The sequence below is a fragment of the Haliotis rubra genome, unplaced genomic scaffold (genome assembly GCF_003918875.1).
Source record: "Haliotis rubra isolate DU_JTF1 unplaced genomic scaffold, ASM391887v1 Scf170, whole genome shotgun sequence".
Taxonomy (NCBI): Eukaryota; Metazoa; Mollusca; class Gastropoda; order Lepetellida; family Haliotidae; genus Haliotis; species Haliotis rubra.
In genome coordinates, this window is record NW_025765670.1 from 122,496 (window position 1) to 147,818 (window position 25,323).

General features: G+C 39.4%; 2 protein-coding genes across 2 annotated transcripts in view; both read right to left on the reverse strand.

The window, feature by feature from the left end:
• LOC124272502 (steroid 17-alpha-hydroxylase/17,20 lyase-like) overlaps positions 1–25,323 on the reverse strand; it is a 316,834-nt gene that overhangs the window by 97,845 nt on the left and 193,666 nt on the right. The window lies entirely within an intron of this gene.
• On the reverse strand, positions 1,774–7,739 carry LOC124272509 (type-2 ice-structuring protein-like). The gene is made up of 3 exons (XM_046707715.1): positions 7,345–7,739; positions 5,057–5,233; positions 1,774–4,277 (listed from the first exon to the last, which is right to left on the reverse strand). Exons 1-3 carry the CDS (start codon positions 7,622–7,624, stop codon positions 4,045–4,047), a joined length of 690 nt encoding a protein of 229 aa, XP_046563671.1. The 5' UTR covers positions 7,625–7,739; the 3' UTR covers positions 1,774–4,044.

A 25,323-nucleotide genomic window follows, 5' to 3' on the forward strand; every position in this document is an offset into this window, starting at 1 on the left:
AAATGAATTAATTATATATATTTATCAAACGTTTAGCCAGAAACGTTGCATTATATAGGCATTCATGTTCATTTAACGCCAGTACAATCTAATTCTATTTTACGTTACAGCAACTGTATTTTACGTTACACAAGCCACACGGTAATTTCAGTATGTTTTTCAATACCGAGCATGACTATACATTATATCTCTCATTAGAATATCTTCATTACACTTATTGATAAACTTTTACCAGTTTGACTGGTACACATATACAAGAATCATAGGGTTGAAAGTTCAGTACTTAGGGATGATTTAACCCGTCAGAGCTTCATGGGCAGCAGGCACGTACATTGAAATCAGCATGAATGACGCAACACGTTTTTATGGCGTCATCAAATTTGTTAGTTAAATATGCACATTATGCGATGTTAAATAGCCATATATGGATCTGTAACGTAAAATACCGTTACGTAGAATACGTAACGGAAAATACACCAGTCATTTTTATGAGCCACACAAGTTAAACAAATGATACAGTGCGAATATAGGAGACAGGAAAAGGAATTAGGTTGCATATTCTCTACCACATGATCACATAGATATGCTCAGACTATGTACATTGTATAAGGTCTTATAACGTCGTAACGTAAAACACACCCTTATAGATTTATACTGTATATGATTGTATCTTCCCAAAATATTTATAGCTTAACAAGTTAGTACAACAAATGGATTTGATGTTCAATGTCTTCAATAAAGCATGAGCGATTACTTTCTTGAAGTTACTGGATGTATTTTGTTCTCCTTTGATGTTGTTTTCTTTCTTTTGGATCATAACGTAAAATACCAAAGAATTGGGGACAATGGAATTTCATTAAAATTTGACTAATAACTGCAAATATTAGGTTAAATGACTACCTCACAGTAAAATTCAGCATGATATCTTCCACATGATGCATGAAACGATAACATGCACTATCAAAAGTGTTATTTTTGATGCAACAAATATATATACCGTCGCTGGCGACATGCAACTTTTAATGTGATGTTTTACATATCTTAAGAATATATTTTTATGCATTATGGAAATGGTAATGGTAGATTAACACAGAACACCCCTGTATCATTATTTCCAAACTAACTTTTGTGAAAAAGTTCAATATATTTGTACTAACAATCATGCGACAACGCACAAACCGAAACATGAGTCACATGAGACAATGACCTACTTTTCAGCCGATCCGAATTTTCTCGTGTGAAAGTGAAAAGAGACACTACGAGCAACTATGGTTACACGAAATTCCAATTCCTTGTTTCATAAAAATGGTATTTACAAATGGATTTTAATTTTAAACTTTAAAAAAAATCGTATTTCTATATTTTATGGCGAGGTTTAGGCAGCATGTCGTTAACTAAGACCTCACAGACTGCCCCTGTTTGAAGAGGTCGCAAAATGATTCACAATTCATCTAGCGGTTGGTTACACCTGTTATGTGTTCTTTGCTCTTATTAAGTGTATTTTGTAACGTACAATCTGATTGATATAATATCAAGTCCGTACCAGACCGCCAAACTTTTCTAGCAGCCGAGCCTCGTTTTGAGATTTCCACGATTTCCAGATTTCCGTTTGCCAGAGCACGCTGTACGACAGAGCACGCTGCACGACGTGTTTGCAAAGATTAGAAGGAGCGTAGTGTTGCAATATACAAGTGGTTAGATATATCAAATAATACTGATTAATATTTACATATCCAGTTGAATGAGTTGGTATCAAAATTCTGGCCTGGTTATTGTACTAAGTTGCGCCATAGGACGGAATTCAGTCAGCAGGAAACGAGACTGTTGTGTAATCAATGTTTTGACTTGTAGAGTAAATGTGAATGTTGAGTGAGAATGAGTGAAAAGCGGCGTAAAACTAAACTCCATCAAGTAATCAAATTGGACAATGAAGTTGTTTTGCAAATTGAAAACATTTATCCTTTACAAGTTATTGGTTGAATATTGGTTCTAGGTTCCAATTAGTGAATGTCTGTAAATCTTGAATTTAAAAATATCATATTCAAAATTTGTACTGAATCCTTCCTTTCAACAACAAACGTGGTCCCCAAATTTTTTAAACAATCCAACCAATACTTTTCAAGTTCTTGGTTGAACAAAGTGGAATGTGTCGACTTATAATCGAGACTAACTATTCTCGGTTATCGATGATCGACAAGTTACAATTCAATATATTATTGACACAATAAATTAGAAGGAACACAGACGATATTAACTGAACACCCTGCAAGATGGCTACCCATGTTAAAACCAGAAAGACTGAGCAAAGGCCATTATAGTTTGACCATCAGCAGATTCCTTTATCTTACAAGGATGAAGAAGTCTGTAAGACTGATAGCAACATAGATCGAATATAGATTATCATTTTCAAGGATCTAATATTCCAATGTACATTTTTTGATTCAAGTTTTTTATTTAATGTGAGTCCACGTACGTAATCTGTAGGTTAAGACAATGAAAATGAAGTTTTACCGAAAACACCATTTAAAATATTACTGCTGGCAGCAATATAGGGCTACACGGTCCTTCTTGCCAGTTCCCCGAAAGAACTCAGTTAGCAATTAGAGTTCGAACTTAGTCAATTTGTGTTTTTCCTTCGTTGCAAGTTTTGCAATCAAACGATTATCCTTTCAATATTCAGATTTCTGGTTTGGGAAATACAGGAAATCTGTGAATAGAAGCGAGAAAAACCCATAAGTCTCAGTGTACAATTCCGACTAGCCAATTAATCCAGTGACTGAGATCATATGATATGATTTCAGAGGAAATACCGATACCATCTGCCATCTGATTCTAAAAGAATAGTAAATGGGAATATTGTCTGGATCATGTCACTTCCAGTAATGGGAAATGTTTCCTTCATTAACTTTAAAGTGGAACTATCATCGTTCTAGATACAAATGGTTGTGTAATCTGGTTTTGGAAAATGACATTTGTGGCTTTTCAAACAGTTGCTGGCTTTATTAGAACGTTGAGGAAATGTAAAATGGTTGAAGGTTCCATTGCAACATAGTCATTTGTATTCAACTGATGTGATAATATACTGAAAATGAGTGGTGAACGTGTCCTGCCCTACCGTGGTACCCGCCATTCATCGGTGGTTTAACTGGTGTAAAATCGACCTAAATATCCATATAATTTCTACACACGAACTGATATTGGTTAATTGATTGTTTTGAATAACGACCGATAAAACTAATAACAACTACTTCTGTTTCAATGACTATTTAATCAGAACTATCTTCCGCAATTGTAAAGCGAGCGAGTGGGGATGTTGGTAGATTTTACTATCGCTTCCATCAGCTATCTCAATTACCGCTAACAATCATGAAAAAGATATGTACCAAAACAAAAAGATATGTGTGTGTTCGGTAATGGGAACTCATGTGTATACACACATTTTGGTCGAAATCGGACGGTTGGTTTCAAAATTAGAGATGTTTGAAGTATATTTGAAGTCAAGAAATCGTCGAAAATACACACAGAACACGTTTTTGACACACGAGCGGATCTCTGAAATATAGCCAGAGTATGGCATGAGTATATTAATAATAATCCGAACGATTACAATAGGTCTCCTTGCCTGGAGGCATGGAGCTCTAATAATAGTTAAAAAGAATTTTGAGAATACCAAATGGTGAGCACAGCATATTGACGGATAAAAATAGTTAGTCCAGGAAACAGTAGACAGTAGACAAAGGGAATGAAGAAGGTTAAAAGCCGTGAATATTTCTCCGAAAATTGTACGAAAAATACATAAACATTCCCAAACATATCAATAAGATAAATAGATTTACAAATGACGGGGAATTAGTCGGAAGGGAACAAGTATGTTTGTTTTCCAAGATCTTTCCTTCTTTCAGCAGCTGATACAGAAGAATATGAATGGTCCCCAAAACACCAAATGTGTACTATCTTTTGTATGTCAGTATATTCCTAAATCCAAAATAGTAATGTGGCTTCACTGTAAGCGGACTACAGTAATACACTTTTCGGCGATAACAGCTAGTTCTGCACCTCACAAACATAACCACGTTCTCGATCACATCTGTTGTTTTTGAAACAGGTAGAATTCGTAGACAGATGCATGCATTTTTGAGTGTTCAAGAAATTCGGCTCCGACTGGCACCAAAAGGACCCGTGCTGTGTGACGTCAACCTGTGATCCGTCAATCCATTTCCACTGCTGACTGGTGTCGAGATGGCCCCCAACTGTTCGGCGTTGCGTTATGTCTATTCCTGCAAGCAAAAGTATGTATCTCATCTGGAACTCTTTTCGACAATAAAAATGCAATGTACTTCAGTTCTTTGTGGTCAAAAAGCTCTGTGTTGAATTAAATCTTCGCTGCAACGTCGTAACACAGATATAATGTGTCCCCCTCTTTAATTAGAATTAGTTAGAATTGGTCTTCAGTAACCCTCTTTGTCGCAAGAGAAGACAAACAGGATCGGGCAATCAAGCTCGCTGACTTGGTTGATGCATGCCATCGTATTCTAAGTGCGTAGATCGGTGACACTGATGTCAATCAGTGGATTGTCTGATCATTTCAAGAAAACCAGAAAACCACCGAAAACCGGGGAATTTCAGAGAGTGGTGCCAGATAAAACAATCAAACAAAACACAAAAGAGAATAAGATACAGGTGTTCAGGCGCTTAGTCCATCATTCATGCTCATCGTGTCTCTCTTTTGTATACGTAGGCATACAATGAAAGGGAATAGTTAGATCTTCACATTGGTGCTGTCGTAGGGTGCAGCATTTTGCACAACCTGGTACAATTTCTTTGGCACTTGGGCGGTGGGGGTAGCCTAGTGGTTAAAGCGGTTGCGCGTCATGCCAAAGACCAGGGTTCGATTCCTACTTGAGCACGATGTGTGAAGCCCAATTCTGGTGTACCCATCCGTGATATTACTTTAATATTGCTAAAACCGTGTAAAACTAAACTCACAAACTTTTGCGTTTTCGATTGTTTACGCTTTTCGCTAAAGCGTTTGAATATAAATAAAACAACCACAAACCATGTTCCTGCATGTGATTCACCAGCCTTGTTAGCTTGTCACCAGTTGTCATGGCCATCAAATCTCCGCCATCTTGTTGGCATCTGCTCCTGGCCTGAGCGTTGGGTATTGGTGTATCGTACACCATCACGCATGTGTCTCCCATGAGTCGGTAACCGCATGGACAGATACCTGAAACTATTTCCAACCATTAGTGTTGTATTTCGTAAAGGAACCAGTGAAAATCCAAGTTGGAATTAGTCTTCAGCTACCCAAGAGCTAATAACTGGCGACTAACCGGATCGAGTGGTCAGGCTTGCTGACTTGGTTCATGCATGTCATCGTATCCTAAATGCGTAAATCGATGTTTATGATGCCAGTGACTGGACTATCTGGTACAGAGTCAATTATTTACAGACCGCTGACATATAGCTGGAAAATTGCCGAGGGCGGCGTTTAACAACAAATAAACAAATCAAATATCGTATAGAGGTGAGATTTGTTTGTTTGCTTGTTGTTTAACGCTGCACTCAGCAATATCCCACCTATATGGCGACAGCCTGTATATCGTCGTGTCAGGACCAGACAATCCAGTGATCAACATCATGGGCATCAATCTACGCAATTGGGATGCGATGACGTGTGTCAACCAAGTCAGCGACCTTGACCACCCAATCCCGTTAGCCGCCTCTTTACCACAAGCATGGGTTACTGAAGACCAATTCTCAATCTACGAAATTGAGATGCGATGAGTATGGAGGTGAGAAAGTGCACACAGCAAATACTGCCAGCTTGACAACGAACAATGGTACAATGAGTTACACACGCACATTTACCTCGTGCTTGCTGCATAGCAACATGTAATTCCGTTGTAGAATTGTCGTACGAGGCCTCTACTGAATACCGTGCCTGCGTACGATTAACTAGGCAATCCAGGACCCATTGTTTCTGTAGATCATTAACCAGACAAACTCATTGGTTCCGACAGCACTATTCCATTAGAACCGTCTATTGATATAACATGGCCTGATTCAAAGTCAGTATTGGATTTAATTGTTATCGTCACCGTAACAAAAGTTCATTCTTTACGAAGATCTGACATACCACTATAGCATTTTATATTACAACGATAAACACAGTTTGATTATTAAATTACAGCTACACAATGCGTCTGTTACTTTCTTTTTGATGTGAGCATTGTGGCTGATGAACAGAAAAAACTAAGATTTCTTTAATTTTATTTCAAAGAAGATTATGTTATTAGCGTGCGCTTCTTTTGGGTATCAATATAAAGATGAATAGTTGTAACGATGTTCTTCATTTACCTGTAATTAACCAGTTCACATGGGTTCAGTAGAATGGTTTGAACCGACTGACATCAGGTATGTGTACCGGCGAAAAGAAGTACTGTACATGTGGTATTCAGTGAGAGACAGTGGTGTGCTATATTTAGACTTGTCCTATAACCTTACAGGCATCTCCCGTGATGCTGTTAACAGTACAGAAGGTTCAGGAAAGTGCTACAAGGAGCTTTAACTTATGTCTTAGCGTAGAACTTTTTCGCATAATTTTCTTAGGTATCATGTCATTACACCTCGAGCCACAAGAATCCGAGTATTTTGTGGACCCGTGAAGATCCGGGTAAGAATTGATCTTCAGGAACCCATGCTTGCCGTAAGAGGCGACTGACGGGATCGGGTGATCAAGCTCGCTGACCTGGTTGACAGATATATTCGTATCCCAGTTGCGTAGGACGATGCTCATGATGTTGATCATTGGATTGTCTGGTCCAGATTATTTACAGACCACGGCCATATAGCTGGAACATTGCTGACTGCGGCGTAAAACTAAACTCACTCCTTCACTCATAGTAGCCTACTGGGTACAACCAACCAACCAACCAACCAACTTTTGTGTGATCTCTCTATACCCTGGACACTCTCTGGGTAGCCCTTTCCTCCAACTTGGATTAATGTTGTTGAGAGGTGACTATTACCATCACTGTCTTTATTGCTGTAGTCATTGCTCTTGAGTTTTATTACATTTGAATTTGTACTGCCAATCTATTTACTGCGGTATTGATTTCAGAACTTGTATTTTATAACTTTAATATTAGAAATACAATAATGTTTTGGTTAATTACATCACATAGCTTTGTTTTGGCCTCAATTCTAGCCCTTTCACCGACTGAATACGGGTTAACAGGTAACAAAAGTGCATATAAATTTTCCTTACTTGTTTGCATTTGAATATTTTTGGACATTCGCAAAGGCCCCCCTTGAATATTCCCTTCCATACCAGCAACTTACCTTTCTTGAAGAACGTTTTCATTCCGGTCGAGTTATCATACAGCGATGACGAGTGTGAGATATGTCTATAACACGCTCCAGAGTAGAATGAAAAACTACAGCAAGTTTCATCTTTAAAACAAAGTCCTGCACAGTCAACAAATGTGTCGTAGGCCAATTCCCGAATCCACTCGTTCCCAACTTTATCCTCTAATTCCTCCGCCCTTGTGAAGTGTCGAGCCACGGTATGGCTGTAGGTGTACTGAAGACAGAAGGAAACTAGTACGGTGAGCCCATACATCTCAGAATGTCAGAAGTTTAACCCGACGTTGTTGCCCACAGAACTTTACAGTGTGGTGTACATGCAGCTTTGAGTGTGACTGCAGCTTTGAGTGTGCATGAAAGCACGGGTGTGGTTGGACTATCGACTGCTGTTTCTGTTGCGTGAAGTTACGCAGTCAGATTAAATGATAATGAATCCATGTTAAGGCAGTTAGGGATTTAAAGAAAATCAATTAGTCCCGAGCTACATGTCCCTGTTGTTATTGGCAACGAAATATATCAATTGAATGGGTAGCGTTACTTCCATCACTTTATTTTATCTTAAACCAAACATTTTTTTCAACGATCTATCGATTCTGTTAAATAAAGTCAGTGTAACCTATTAAGGACCGCTTCCGCTGCCGATCGAATCTAGCCCTACATATGTGCTGTCAACGTGGCTGGAATTAATAAACGAATTAATAAACGAGTTTCGCTGTCCTTGGTGATCCATGATTTTGGCTTGGAATTGTGGAGGTAGCTGTTTTCGGTAAGTCGTGGCGTATAACTTTTGAAATAATGATCCGATTGTGTCCATTTATAGCTCATTTGGTAGGGAAATCATCTCGCTTTTGATCCATAGGCCTCGACGGGGTCTTACAAATAGTTTACGTGGTGAAATCTAATTTTGATTGAGGAATTGGGGTTGCGGGTGCGGGGTTGTTCCGTCGTTACATCCCTTTCCTTTTATATAGTACTAGGGTAGGGTCTATATACCTATACGTCTTTCTAACGCTGTTTCTAAGCGTGACACGCCCCTGTGCCTTGAATCACGCTACTTTGTGCCCTCGCACGACTAGCATAGTATTTTCGGGGCCTATTGTAACCTTGAACCACGCCATTTTGTACCCTCGCACGACTGGCATGATGTGCTCAAGACCTATTCTAGCTTTAAATCATTGTGTACCCTCTCACGACTAACATCGTATGTTTAAGGTCTATTCTAGCCTTGAATCACGCCATTTTGTACCCTCGCTCGAAAAACATATGGACGGTGATCCTAAAAAGGTAGAAAATCGAAACCAAACTTTACGCTGTACCTCTTCTTTGGACAAAGAGGGGCCGTGGGATAGCCTTGTGGTTGCAACGTTCGCCCGTCACGCCGAAGACCCGGGTTCGAATCTCCATATGGGTATAATGTGTGAAGCCCATTTCTGGTGTAAACTGGCGTGATATTGCTGGAGTGTTGCTGAAAGCGGTGTAAAACTTAACTCCGTCAATTCATCATGTAAGACAAACAAGTTATTTTGCAATTTGAAAACATTTACCCAATACAATTATATTGGTTGAATACAGGTTCTAAGTTCCACTTTGCCAATTGCTGTAAATACATTTTCAAAATTTGCACTGAGCCCCTCCTTTCAACAACAAACGTGGTCCCTTAATATTTAAACAACACAACTAATTGTTTCAAGTTCTTGGTTGAACAAAACTGGAATGTGTCGATCTATAAACGATACAAACTATTCTCGGTTATCGATGACCGACAAGTTACAATTCAACATATTATTGACACAATAAATTAGAAGCAACACAGACGATGATAACTGAACACTCTGCAAGATGGCTACCCATGTTAATACCAAAAGACTGAGACTGATTAACCACCTTTTTATTATCATCAAAAAATACATTAACAAAACAAGATATGACTCTACTTTAGTAAATATCAACCAACTGATATATTTCATAAAAGTATCAATTCAAACTAACAAAACATTTTTTTTTCTTTTTGGGGGAAATGATGTAAAATTCCGTATGAGTAAATCCTTTCTGCACCCTTTGTCTATCCCGCTATCTTTCTCTTTTTAATCTCTTTCTGCACGTTTTTCAAAAAAAACCAAAACAACTCACTTTAGTCACTCTCAAATACATTGTCGTATCAAGTGTATCTCAATAAAAAAAGAAAAAAAAAGACTGAGCAAAGGCATAGAAGTTTGACCATCAGCAGAATCATTTAACTTACGTGGATGAAGAGGTCGGTAAAGCTGATAACAACATAGTTCAAACACTCATTGTCATTTTCATAGGAGCTAATATTCAAATGTACATTCTTATATTTTCATTCAATTTTTTTGTTTTCATGTGAGGCCACGAACGTTATATGTAGGCAAAGACAATGAAAATGAAGTTTTACCGAAAACAATATATAAATAATAATTAAAAAGAATTTTGAGAATACCAAATGGTGAGCGCAGAATATTGACGCGTAAAAATAGCTAGTCCAGGAACTAAATGTAAGAAACAGTAGGGAAGGGTATATGAAGAAAGTTAAAATCCATGTATATTTGTCCGAAAAATATACAAAATTTGCATAAACATCCCAAAAATATCAATGAGAAAAATAGAAATTACAAATCACGGGGAATTAGTCAGAAGGGAACATGTATGTTTTTTCCAAGATTGTATCTTTCAGGAGCTGATACAGAAGAATATGAATGGTCCCAAAACACCAAATGTGTACTATCTTTTGTACGTCAGCATATTCCTAAATCCAATCACTAATCCTGGGTAAATGGTAATGTGGTTTCACTGTAAGCGTACTACAGTAATACACTATAAGGCGATAACAGCTAGTTCTGCACCTCACAAATATACCAATGTTCTCGATCACATCTGCTGTTTTTGAAACAGGTAGAACTCGTAGACAGATGCATGCATTTTTGAATGTGCAAGAAATTCGGCTCCGACTGGCACCAAAAGGACCCGTGCTGTGTGATGTCAACCATTGATCCGTCAATCCATTTCCACTGCTGATTGGTGTCGAGATGACTCCCAACTGTTCGGCCTAGCCTTATATCTATTCCTGCAAGCAAAAGAATGTATCTCATATGTATCTCTTTTCGACAACTTACATGCAATGGACTTCATTGGTTTTGCGGTGTGTGTGTGTGTGTGTGTGTGTGTGTGTGTGTGTGTGTTTTAAGGCGCTGCGAATGTCCAAAGCTATTCAAATAGTGTGTGTGTTAGCCTAATGGTTAAAGCGGGTTCGATTCCTCATATGAGTACAATGTGTGAAGTCCATTTCTGGTGTCCCCCGCCGTGATATTGCTGGAATATTGCTAAAAGCGGCGTAAAACTAAACTCACTCACTCACTCACTCACTCATTGGTTGGGGTCAAAAAGCTCTGTGTCGAATTAAACCTTTGCTGCAGCTTCGTAACACAGATGTAATGTGTCCCCTTTCAGAATTCCACCAGACTTAGAATTGGTCTTCAGTAACCCTTTTTGTCACAAGAGAAGACAAACAGGATGGGGCGGTCAAGCTCGCTGACTTGATTGATGCATGTCATCGTATTCTAAATGCGTAGATCGGTGACAATGATGTGAATCAGTGGATTGTCTGGTCCAGACTCGATTATTTCCAGAAAACCATCGAAAACCACCGAAAACCGGGAAATTCCAGAGAGCGGTGCCAGATAAAACAATCAAACAAAACACAAAAGAAAATAAGATACAGGTGTTCAGGCGCTTAGTCCATCATTCATGCTGATCGTGTCTCACTTTTGTATGCGTAGGCATACAATGAAAGGGAATAGTTGGATCGTCACATTGGTGCTGTCGTAGGGTGCAGCATTTTGCACAACCTGGTACAATTTCTTTGGCACTTGATGCCAAAGACCAGGGTTCGATTCCCTACTTGAGCACGATGTGTGAAGCCAAATTCCGGTGTACCCATCCGTAATATTACTCTAATATTGCTTAAACCGTGTAAAACTAAACTCACAAACTTTTGCGTTTTCGATTGTTTACGCTTTTCGCTAAAGCGTTTGAATATAAATAAAACAACCACAAACCATGTTCCTGCATGTGATTCACGAGCCTTGTTAGCTTGTCACCAGTTGTCATGGCCATCAAATCTCCGCCATCTTGTTGGCACCTGCTCCTAGCCTGAGCGTTGGGTATTGATGTATTGTACACCATCACGCATGTATCTCCCATGAGTCGGTAACCGCATGGACAGATACCTGAAACTATTTTCAAATATAAGTGTTATATTTCGTAAAGGGACCAGTCAAAAATTCGGACTAGAATTAGTCTTCAGCTGCCCAAGAGCTAATAACTGTCGACTAACCGGATCGGGTGGTTGACTTGATTCATGCATGTCATCATATCCTAAATGCGTAAATCGATGTTTATGATGCCAATTATTTACAGACCGCCGCCGTATAGCTAGAAAATTCCTGAGGCCGGTGTTAAACAACAAATAAACAAATCAAACATCGTAATGAGGTGTAATTTGTTTGTTTGTTTGCTTGTTATTTAACGTCACACTCAGCAGTATTCCAGCTGTATGTGATCAACAGCATGAGCATAGGTCTAAACAATTAGGATACGATGACATTTGTAAACCTGGTCAGTGAGCCTGACCACCCGATCCCGTTAGTCGCCTTTAACGCCAAGCATGCGTTGCTGAAGATCAATTCTAACCTGGGTCTTAACGGGTCTTGATCTGCGGAATTGAAATGCGATGAGTATGGAGGTGAGAAAGTGCACACAGCAAATACTGCCAGCTTGACTACGAACTGCTGGTACACAGAGAATACTAAACGATGTCCCATGTAATACCATGTTTATGAAACGAGTGAATCGTTTGGTATCTATTACTCACCCAACATTAGCAAGATAATTTCTCAGAATTCAACTTACAGAACGAGTGCATTACGCTTGCCATAACAGGTTCACGCGTATGAATACATTTCATTTATGATTGTCAACATTGGTCTATTTAATTTGAATTTTTTAATTAAACAAGGGGGTGTAAAAACCAACCTACCTTTTTTTTTTTATAAAAATGCCATTAAACGCAACCGAGCAAATTGCAGTTAAATATCGCAACTTCGAGACGTGGTGTGAATGACAGAAGACATTTTGTTTTGATCACGTTATTTTGGTCATGTGACCGAATGCAAATAGTTCCGGCAGCACGCGATATCATTACACAATGTGTCATAAAACTGTAGATTTATTAAATAAATATTTTCAACAGGTGAGTAATAAAATGAGGTACACACATCACATTCACTGCGAGCTTGCTGCACAAATAATTCCATTGTACAGTTGTCGTACGAGGCCTGTTACCGAATACCGTGCCTGCCTACGTTTAACAAAGCAAACCAGGACCCATTGTTTCTGTAGATCATTAACCAGACAAACCCATTATTTCCGACAGCACTATTCTATTAGAACCGTCCATTGATATAACATGGCCTGATTCAATGTCACTGTTGGATTTAATTGTTATCGTCACCGTAACAAAAATTCATTCTTTACGAAGAACTGACATACTACTATAGCATTTTATATTACAATGCTAAACACAGTTTGATTATTAAATTACAGCTACACATTGCGTCTGTTACTTTCCTTTTTATGTAAGCGTTATGGCTTATGGACAGAAAAAACTAAGATTCTTTGAATTTGATATCAAAGAGACATTATGTTGTTAGCTTGCACTTCTTTGGGTGCCAATGTTAAGATGAATAGTTTTAACGATGTTCTTCATATACCTGCAATTAACCTTTTCACATGGGTCCAGTAGAATGGTTTGAACCGACTGGCATCGGGCATGCGTACCGTCCGCAGAAAGGAAGTATTTTACATGTGATGTTCAGTGAGGGACAGTGGTGTGCTATATTTAGACCTGTCCTATAACTTTACAGGCATCTCCCGTGATGCTGAGAACAGTATAGAAGGTTCAGGAAAGTGCGACAAGGAGCTTTAACTTATGTCTTAGCGTAGAATTTTCTCGCATCATTTTCTTAGGTATCATGTCATTACATCTCGAGCCACAAGAAGCCGAGTATTTTGTGGACCCGTGAAGATCCGGGTAAGAATTGATCTTCAGGAACCAATGCTTGTCGTAAGAGGCGACTGACGGGATCGGGTTGTCAGACTCGCTGACCTGGGGCCCGTTTCACAAAGCTCTCGTAAGCCTAAGATCTCGTTACTTTTCTCGTAGCATTCGTACCTCCTATACTGTAACATAGGAGGTACGAATGCTACGAGAAAAGTAACGAGATCTTAGGCTTACGAGAGCTTTGTGAAACGGGGCCCAGGTTGACACATATCATCGTATCCCAGTTGCGTAGAACGATGCTCATGATGTTGATCATTGGATTGTCCGGTCCAGATTATTTACAGACCACCGCCATATAGCTGGAATATTGCTGAGAGCGGTGTCAAACAACAAACCAACCAACCAACTTTTTGTGTAATCTCTCTATACCCAAGACTCTCTGGGTAGCCCTATCCTAATAATGTTGTTGAGAGGTGACTATTACCATCACTGTCTTTATTGCTATAGTCATTGTTCTTGAGTTTTATTATATTTGAATTTGTAGTGCCACTCTATTTACTGAGGTATAGATTTATAAACTTTTATTCTAAAGCTTTAAGTTCAGAAATACAATAATTTTATTGTTAATTACATCACATAGCTTTGTTTTTTTCTCACATCAAGTCCTTTTTACCGACTGATTCCCGGTTAACGTTTACCGGTTACCAGGTAACAACAGTCCATATAAATTGACCTTACTATTTGAATAGCTTTGGACATCCGCAGCGCCTTAAAACACACACACACACACACACACACACACACACACACACACACACACACACACACACACACACACACACACACACACACACACACACACACACACACACACACACACACACACACACACACACACACACACACACACACACACACACACACACACACACACACACACACACACTTTTTGAATATTCCCTTCCATACCAGCAACTTACCTTTCTTGAAGAACGTTTTCATTCCGGTCGAGTTATGATACAGCGATGACGAGTGTGAAATATGTCTATAACACACTCCAGGGTAGAATGAAAAACTACAGCAAGTTTCATCTTTAAAACAAAGTCCTGCACAGTCAACAAATGTGTCGTAGGTCAATTCCCGAATCCACTCGTTCCCAACTTTATCCTCTAATTCCTCCGCCCTTGTGAAGTGACGAACCACGGTATGACTGTAGGTGTACTGAAGACAGAAGGAAACTAGTACGGTGAGCCCATACATCTCAGAATGTCAGAAGTTTAACCCGACGTTGTTGCCCACAGAACTTTACAGTGTGGTGTACATGCAGCTTTGAGTGTGCATGAAAGCACGGGTGTGGTTGGACTATCGACTGCTGTATTAGTTTCTGTTGCGTGAAGTTACGCAATCAGATTAATTGATAATTAATCCACGTCAAGGCAGTTAGTGAATTCAAAGTATCAGTTGGTCCCGAGATGCCTGTCCCTGTTGTTACTGGCAACGAAATAGATGAAGTGATCGGGTTTGGCTACTTCCATCATTTTATTTTTTTCTTAAACCAAACATTTTTTCAGCGATTGATCGATTCTATGAAATAAAGGCAGTGTAACTCCATTACTGAAAGGATTTGTATGTGTTGTCTAGGTGCTGCCTGCTCAATCATATACTGTGGTAATATGGGGGAACCCGTCCTCATCACAGCTTCACAACTCGGCTCATGTTTTGTAAGAGTGGACTAACGTGAACCACCAAATGATTCTGAACTCCACTAAGTAAGTGCGTGTCATTATGTTCTTTTGCAGCTTGCTATCATAGCAATATCATGGCGGGGGACACCAGAAATGGGTTTTACACATTGCACCCATGAGGGGAATCGAACCGGGGTTTCATGATAAGCGGACGCACTAAACCACTAGGCTACCCGACCACAGCTCCAGTAAGTATGGGTACGTATGAAGAAACAATTATTGTGATAATTACATTCCACCAAATCCATATTCTGAAGTATGCCCAAAGCGCTATTACCATGGTCAATGGATTAGTGCGAATTTGATATTCGTTAATGGTTCTCTTGTTAGTATCACTATGCACTGTAGCTGCCTGTGGCGAGTTAGAAGGTAAACAGTCACTTTCTACCGGGTACCCATTCACTACTGAGTGAACAGAGGCATGCAACGTATATCAAACAATATATTTTCCAAGGGAGCACCTCATGTGCTGCTTGTGCTTCAGTGTGGAACCGGACTAAAGCAGTGGATAATCTCAGAAGTCTGCAGAGTGAGTGAGTTTAGTTTTACGTCACTTTTGGCAATATTCGAAGCCTGGAGAACGTGGTCATCCATCTAGGAATCCCAGCGACGTTGCGTAACCTCAATGAAACAAAATGAGCCCGTGGGTATCCTGTGCATTGGGCATTTACCGTCGTCACGTGTCTATCCTGTGCATTGTGGCATTCTGTATTATCCATCGTCACGTGTCTGTCCTGTGCTTTGAGGCATTATGCAGTATCTGTCGTGGTTGTATCCCATTAGTCATACGCCCATTTCTCATACGGCCACAAGTCATACGGAACGGACCGGTTTAATTAAAACATCAAGGGTCATGCTCCCTACATTACAATAGACTCGTCCGCTTTTCTTGTGCGAGATACAAGGTGTTAGTCAAACATAAGTCAATACGTCTACTCTGCATGCTGATTGTTTTGAATATATTCTTATAAAAGCAGGATAAGAATATAATTCCATTTCCGATTCGAATTACACTATTATGCAGATTTGTACATGGTCTCTAGTGTTTTTCTGGACAAGTGATATGTGAAACTTTAAGACAATTTATCATGGACTAACATTTTAATAATGTTGTGAATGTGTGCGTTCCATGAACTGTCAGTTTGCAGCGCTATTTCAAGGTGTTTTTTCACTTTCAGCTTCTTGGATAGCAATCCCATTCGCATTCATTAGTAAGTTTGGTTTCTGCGCGTGAACTGCATAGTTTCTGTTTTTGTGTGATTAAAAGTAACTTGCCACGTATTTGTCCAGTTGGATATTTGTTTCAAGATTGTCATTTAAGCAGTTAGCTGCTTCAGAGGGATCGTCGACGATAACATAAAAGGACGTATCATCAGGGAAAGTTTGATGTTACTGTTAATCCCATTCCACTATGTCATTTATGGATAAAATAAAAGAGTAGTGGTCCGCCGTTACGTGGTGACATTGTGTATTGTCCGCCGTTACGTGATGGCATTGTGTATTGTCCGTCGTTATTTGGTGACATTGTGTATTGTCCATCGTTACGTGGTGACATTGTGTATTGTCCATCGTTACGTGGTGACATTGTGTATTGTCCATCGTTACGCGGTGCCATTGTGTATTGTCCATCGTTTCGTGGTGACATTGTGTATTGTCCATCGTTACGTGGTGACATTGTGTATTGTCCATCGTTACGTGGTGACATTGTGTATTGTCCGCCGTTACGTGGTGACATTGTGTATTGTCCATCGTTACGTGGTGACATTGTGTATTGTCCATCGTTACGTGGTGACATTGTGTATTGTCCATCGTTGCGAGGTGACATTGTGTATTATCCATCGTTACGTCATCGTTGCGAGGTGACATTGTGTATTGTCCATCGTTACGTGGTGACATGGTGTATTGTCCATCATTACGTGGTGACATTGTGTATTGTCCATCGTTACGTGGTGACATTGTGTATTGTCCATCGTTGCGTGGTGACATTGTGTATTGTCCATCGTTACGTGGTGACATTGTGTATTGTCCATCGTTACGTGGTGACATTGTGTATTGTCCATCGTTACGTAGTGACATTGTGTATTGTCCAGCGTTACGTGGTGACATTGTGTATTCTCCGTCTTCTCTTGGCAATGTTAGATTTTGAAAAAGGTAAGTGATGATAACTGAGATCAGTGAAATAAAAATATATTTTCATTTAGTTACGTAAAAGTTATACGACGAGTTTGTGCGAAGTAACTTACTTACACTACTACAATGAAGAAAGAACTTCCTGTGAAGGTGAAAAATAACCATAAAACTTAATATTGAGATATACTCATTTGTGTAACGATGCTTGCGCGGGTGTAAAATAGACCGTTATTTCTATATTAAACACTTGACAACATGTCTTGCAACTAGTTCTCTGAATTTCTTTGTTCTTTGTTCAGTTTCTGCTGTGTTCAGTGTTTTACATGCTCGCACGCACATCAGAGGTTATACAGCGCAGACATATAGTCACGTGCCGAATTTATCGCCCGTGCACGATTATCACGTGCGTCAGTGTCAACATTAGTCTTGTGGCTCATGTCCAGTCGACCACGTTGTCATTTTGAGCAAGTATTCATGGAAAACATTTGCATTAGGTAACAATGAGGAGAAGAAGACGTATCTTTCTCTGTTAGATATTCTTGATGATGATGAACTGATATCTTCGTCACAAGTTAGCGCCGATGACGAATTGAAAGTCGACAACTATGACCTTTCATCAGATGGCGACGATGATATCGCTTCTACCAACTGTGAAGATGAAGATTGCACGCAAGCCAGAAAGATGTCCAGGTAAATAACATATGAAGTCAAATATGCTAATAATAATGAACAAGAAAATACCCTCCTGTGAACACTTATCCGTCCTACAATAGCTTTAGGGACCGTTCATTATTTATAGCAAGCGGGGTGGTGGTGATCTTTATGGTGAAGCATGTATAATGTGTAAGTCACCACCCTGCAGGACATGTTCAAAAACAATGCCTTCTTTCTTGTACCACTTACCTATCTATCCTGCGGTTTGGAATATTTTATTCTCAAGGAATGCTATCCACAACTTTTCAATATATATTAAAACTCTCTATCAGCAACTTCAAAAAAATTTTGGTCTATGCTATTATAAATCTAGTAACCATTTTGAAGTGTAGCAAAAAATGTTTCTAGCATTTTCGACAGTATTTATTTGATTTGTAACGAAAAGAGACAAAATGAGATTGGAAGTAATTCTTTCAATATTCCTGCTAATCTGTATTTCATATCCTAACTATATTTTCTTTTCTCTCTAGACCGGTTTGCTGATCCTAAAACGGATGAAGAGATGATCGCCCTAGGACCGAAGAATATTCCACAAAATACAGATAATGAGTATGAACTGGGCATGCATACTTTTGGATGAGTGGAGAGAGGCCCGAAACAAGAAGATAATTAGTGGAGCTTTCAAGGAACAGAGATTGAGCGTAATTGATATTGAACTTGAGGACTTGCATGACGATGAACTTCACTTTTGTCTTTGTAGATTTATTTGGGGAGCTAGAAGAGCTGATGGAAATGAGTACCCACCTAAAACTCTCCGCCAGTTGATTTTGCTGATACAGATGCACCTAAACATCATTGGACGAAATGTCAACTTTCTGGACAATCATATGTTCAAAGAAGTTCGAAACACACTGGACAATGCAATGAAGTCGGGGGCTAGTTCAGGTTTAGGTTTAATGCAAAGGAACAAAAAGATGAGCTATGGCAAATGGTTTGCTTGGAGCAAACGCCGCTCAAACTTTGCTGGATACTATGTTGTACCAGAGACCATATAATAGATTATTATATGGTCTCTGGTTGTACTTACTTGGACTTAATTTTGCCCTAAGGAGTGGTGACGAGTATGGAAATCTCTCCATGGATCAGCTAAAAATTAATAGCAATTCAACAGGCGAGTATTTGCAGTACATGGAAAAAACAAGCAAATGCAAAGAGGTTTGAACACGTTTAGAGTTGCTCCTAAAATTGTATGTGCCTATCCTAACAGAAATAATCCAGACAGATGTATCGTTTCCCTTTTCAAATTATATGCAAGTCTGCATCCAAGTCATTTTCCATCATTCTACCTACGGGCTTTGAAGACGCAACGACCAGATGTTTGGTACTCCTGTGCGCCTGTGGGCTAGCACACCTTGGCTAAAGTTGTCAGAAGGCTGTGTCAAGAAGCAGGCTTCGAAGGTGATGGATTTTGCCTACATATGCAAAAATAAAAGGTTAAAGTCCGATTTTCATTTTTGATGTTAAAAAATAATGAAATTATCAATTTAAATCTTGCTGAATAAAAAGATTAATGTACTTATGTATTGTATTTCTAAGGTTTCTACAAAAATCATTCATTGAGGGCAACATGTGCAACACGACTATCCAACAACGGGATGGATGAGCAGTTGATCGAACGAACCACTGGGCACAGAAGCAATGCAAGCAGGGAGTTCAAACGTATAAACGAGCAACAGAAGGAGATGGCGAGTAACATACTGAACCGCGGAAGAAAACGGGGTCATGAATCAAGGGCGACGTCCACGACGACCACATGTGACGTTGGGTCTCTGGAATTTACGGTCAATGTGAAGGTTGCAAAAAGGTAATTCCCGAAATATAAGTTGATTTGATCTTTTGCATTTCCGTGTCTCTTTAAGAAGCAGACGAACAGAAGAATGTAGTCCCCATAGTATAACCAATATTTCGGTTGGTTATACTACACCCGAGAACAAAACGGTCGTAGTGTAAATTAGTGTTATTATATTTCTGCTAACAAAACGGGAATGAAAACACACCTTAGTGCTGTTTTCAAAAATATATCTACTTTCACTTGTACTAGAAACTCTGTGTGAAAATGTTACGAAAGCCATGAAGGTTACTATGATTTATCAATTACGTGATAGTTCAAACTATTTGAGGCTGTATTAAAGTCAATCTGAAATCAGATATGTGGAGATTTTAAAACTTATTTATAAAATTTAAATATGATTGAAAATATCAACTTTCACAAGAAAATATTTTGTAACTAGAAAAGAACACCCTGCATATATGAAGCAAGAAAACGCCCCTCTACACCAATCTTCAAACAAACTGACTACCAGGAACAGTTCAAAGCTGTCTCGTCCTGCCTAGAATGTCCTTGTAAGTCTCTATAAAATCAATACAAGAAGTCTGCAAATGGAATCCTCCATGTTTCACACTAAAACGACTTAAAGCATTAGTAATATTAGGGTTGAACAATTGTGACGCTCTAGCACGCCCTCACGAACCATTCTCTATGATTCATTGTGTATTTAGATAGAACAACTGTATATTTTGTCTCGATGGCATGTGGTGCGATGGGGTAGCCTAGTGGTTAAAGCGTGCGCTCGTTACGTCGAAGACCCGGGTTCGATTCCCCACATGGGTACAATGTGTGAAGCCCATTTCCGGTGTCCCCCGCCGTGATATTGTTGGAGTATTGCTAAAAGCGAGGTAAAACCTTACTCACTCGTAACAAAGCGCATAATGGTTTTCTTAACAGTCGGTTGAGAAGAGGGCGTAATTGTTCCCTGGGTCGAACAGTACGCAGTTTCCATTTGATGGATTTGGTTCTCCCGGGGACACAGACTTTCAAGGATATCTGTACCAGTTAACCACTTCCAGTTGGTAGTGTAACGGCCACCGGCCCAGTACAGATTCGAAGTTGGCTTCCCTATAAACGAAAGGTTAATAGTAGTGTCGGACGACCTAAAATAATCGTGATATTGGAATCATCATCTGTATTTCATTGAATAACACTATGCGTTTGAAATTTAATGAGACAAAGATGAGTGTGGCGTCTTTGTGTTCTCGTGTACAAGGAAATTTTAACATATTTCAGTTTTTGCAAGTTAGGGACATAGCGCATCGAAAGGTTTGAACTTCAAAGTGATAATGTCACCTTTTTAACGTAATAAGCAATACGGAAAACATGATCTGAAATGGGTTATCTATACTACAAATGAAGGGGTGAAGCTAGAATAGATGTTTGGTGTTCGTGGTAGAATTTCCATGCACAGGCAGATTTGCTAATATTATTTTCCACTCTGTGTTCGGTGGTTCTACCAACATGGTACAAAAGTCTTTGGTACAGACCGACCTAATAATGAAGCTGATGTTTTGTGATGTGACTGAAATAGTGTGCGTAAGGCATACTCAGTATGATATGATATGAGATATGATACGATACAATTAACATAACTCACTCACTCACTCAGATGTTGTGTACACATCACAATGCATCTGTACTCGACTAGATCATAGTATTCCATCAGATGGTCGGTCTACAAGCTGATCTAGCGTCAGACCACGTCATTTGAGTCTCTAGAATTTGCATGCAAAAGGGGCACCACGATATGCATGGATGCGGGTTGATATCTGCAGAGGATACCCCTCGGTAAATACGCAGGCCAACTGTACCAGATCAATGGGAAAACTCACAAAATACTTGCCGATCTTTGAAATTGGAACTTAGAAAGTCATCCCGATTAATACGACCTTTTTTCTGTTACTTCGTACTTTTGGCTGCATTTAAATTCAGTATTTGATGGATACCATTGGATCGATAGACGTAGAGTAAGGTTTTAAATGTTTCTGGTGTTTGATAAATTCGAATTATGATAAATGACACAGGTAAGGATATGTACTGTAGAACCAAATAAAAATATTATTTGAAAATCGTAGCATCTACCTTTTGTGTGCAGGACAAGATAAAAGACTTCTGAGTATTGACTGTCAGTTTCAGAGACATGTATCGACGCCATTTTCCATTTGAGACTGATAGACAACAATATTTGTGTCCTTGCCTTTGAGAGTGATTTTCAACACCGACCATATAGCAACAATAAAGCATTCTCTACAGAGTAACATCGTTTAAATATTGTATGGAGCTGTCTGATCTGGTCAGGGCATTAACCAAATTAACGTTAAAAATGCATATTTTTCATTAAATTAGGAAATTGCCGGAAGTTAAAGTGCTTATTGTCTGAAAAATCAATAATTACCAAGAGCATACCTTTGTGACAAGAACCCAGGGGATATTGTCACAGAGACCGTGACGCGTGTTTGTTTGTCAAAAGAGCCACTTGAAATAAGGAACGAGTTATGACTTGGCCTTTCTGATTGTGTCATCGCAACCGAACACATCGGCCGTTGTTCATGTCATCAATCACAGGCCTGTCTGGTCTAGACTCGACTTACACGCCCTTGTTTTCTCCGTATAATATTGTCGGCTACAACGTTAATCGTCCTCACTATCGTGAGTGCTCAGACAACAGATTACCTTCGTCCCGGAGAAGGGGGTGGTGGGGTAGCCTAGTGGTTAAAGCGTTCGTTCGTCACGCCTAAGACTCAGGTTCGATTCCCGACATGGGTACATTGTATGAGGCCCATTTCTGGTGTCCCCCGCCGTGATATTGCTGGAATATTGCTAAAAGCGGCGTAAAACTAAACTCACTCACTTACTTACTTACTTACTCACTCGTCTCGGAGAAAGAACGCAATCTCTGGTGGCGGCCTCCTTCACGTAGCCAAAAGCAGTGACGTTGCTGCTGAGGCTTTTCGCCGCACATGCCGCCCTACTCCAGTAGCTACTTCTTCAGTCAGCTCGGGGTATGACGTATCGTATTTCCGATCCATTGCTGTCCAGCGATCCGATGTAAGGTTGGCTTTGATCGCTGATATCAAGACCACCGAGAGCATCTGAACCTTTACCATGAGTATATTGAACCAGCATGAAAGCTAGGAATTTGAACTGCTCTTATTAACACACAGTGCTTAGATACCAAATGGATGATAGCAAATAGGAAGTTATAGAAAGCTAAAGTGAAACCATCAAGAAGCACTTGGCTGACCGTTCTAAGGTTAATGGCCCTGTACAATAAAGACCTTTGGTTCCATTAATGCGCATTAAGTTTTCAGTTGCCATAACAGTATAAATATGTTATCATGAAAGAATCGGGTGAGCTGTAAGCACTGTTAAATGACGTGCATTTATCAATATAATATCATATTGTTAGGCACTGTTCAATGTTATTTAGATTTATTTGAAATTCTCTTGCTTCTCTTTCTCGATGGTGTAATTGTCGGGTCTGATTATGTACTTTTTTAGTAGAGGTGAATAGTGAGAGGAGAGGTTTCGCAACACATTCAAGACTGTTTAACCTGTAATAGCGACTTGGCATGCAATTGTGTGTGGATGGTTATTACTCGTCCGTGGAAGATACTGCAGTGTAATATTTTTACGGCAATGTAGCTAAAATGGATAGAATAATCATTAACACGCCTGCATGTTATCAGAAATGAGCGGGCCACTCTATCTTGACAATGCCCCCAAATTGCTTGACGACGGGCCATTATCATGCCCGTTGTTAGGTGAGCTCAGCTCTTGATGTCAATCACCTACGGTTCGTTTGAACTTGGGTTCATTATTGACGATATATCTGACTCACATTCGTCACGTGTACCTGTGCCATTATGCACTTTCTTGTCGGTGCCAACCTTTACAATTGTACCATAAATTACAACATGCGGCAATGACAACATCGACTGGAACTCTAACGTTGTTGAGCATTGAAAAAAATGGCGGCTGGTAGTATGGACAAAGGTCAAGGTCGAATGTAGTCACTCTCAATAGTGATGTCATCTGTTTTGTTTTATGATGTACCTTATTTGTAAAAAGCGAGCAGTAAATGCTTCAAAACCAATACCGTTGTTTGTTTATATTTTATCAATCATTCTATCCATTTTAGGTATAATAACAGTAACGCTATTTTTCAGGGCATTATCATGCCTTGAAAAATAGCGTTACCCTTAAAGTAATACCACTGACGTCATAATGGTTCCAGTCCCCATGGTCCCTAGTATGGTGATCTACCTTCAGTTGTTGGCAATATATAGCCTGTTTTTATATTGTATTGTCTTCTTTTGTTAAAAGTTTTTACTTTTTCATACTAGTTTTATATCTATAGCTGTGATCCTCTAGTTATTTTACTGTCCGTCATTGACAGGGTTTATTATTCAAATCCTCGTCACGATATGGCTGTAATATTGCCGATGTGACGGTAAATTTTAACTCACTCACTCACTCATAATGGTTTAAAGTTATGACGTCACAATGATGATACCTCTGTCACAATGGTATTAGACCTTGCTTTAAAGCTGAGAGTCATCACACTGTAGGCAGTTTCTATCAATTTATGCTGGAGAGTAATTAACAGAATACTAAACTCGCTTCCGTGAAATACCATTTTTATTAAAATGCTTTCACTTGTTTGATACAAAACATTTAATAAATGGCAATACACCGAAGGTCGTTTAGTATCCACTATTTACACTACTTCGCGTATCTGATGGTTATACAGTGCTAGGTGATATCAGGCTATAGTTTAACACAGACACCCCACTCCTCTACAGATCTGTGATGTCATGAAATGGATAGTATTATCAATGTTTTGAATGGTACGAACACAATGGAGATTACGATCTGATAAATGTGAAAATGAGGTCTTGGTTGGTTGGTTGGTTGGCTTATTGTTGCTTAACACCGCACTCAGCACTATTCCGGCTAAGTGGCAGCGGTCTGTAAATAATCGAGTCTGGACCAGACATTTCAGTGATCAACAGCATGAGCATCGATCTACGCAATTGGGATACGATGACATGTGACAACCAGGTCAGGTACACCACACACACACACACACGTACACACGTCAGTTGCCTCTTACGACAAGCATTGGTTGCTGAACATCAATTCGAACCCGGATCCCGGATCGAACCATTAATAAGTTCGTATAGGTGTCGCTTATATGCTTGATTACTTTCATTACATTCTGTTTGTGCGAATGGTCATTTCTCGACGGGGAACATCAAGACACGTACACCTCCTTGAAATACCTGCCGTGGTATTGGTACCTGCACTATATATATATGTCCATAACTAGGGGTCAGCTATTTTGCAGGTGCGTGTTACAAAATACTGAAAACGTGATTTATTGGAAACACATTTTATTCAAGGGAATATTAAGTAACAGGGACTTACTGACTTTCAGCTTTCACTGAAATAGATAA

Coding starts and splice junctions, on each gene's coding strand:
- LOC124272509 (XM_046707715.1), bottom strand. CDS start 7,624: ATGTATGGGCTCACCGTACTAGTTTCCTTCTGTCTTCAGTACACCTAC. Junction 5,234..7,344: donor GAAAACGTTCTTCAAGAAAG/GTAAGTTGCTGG, acceptor GGTTGGAAATAG/TTTCAGGTATCTGTCCATGC. Junction 4,278..5,056: donor GAATCACATGCAGGAACATG/GTTTGTGGTTGT, acceptor TTTTGCTTGCAG/GAATAGACATAACGCAACGC.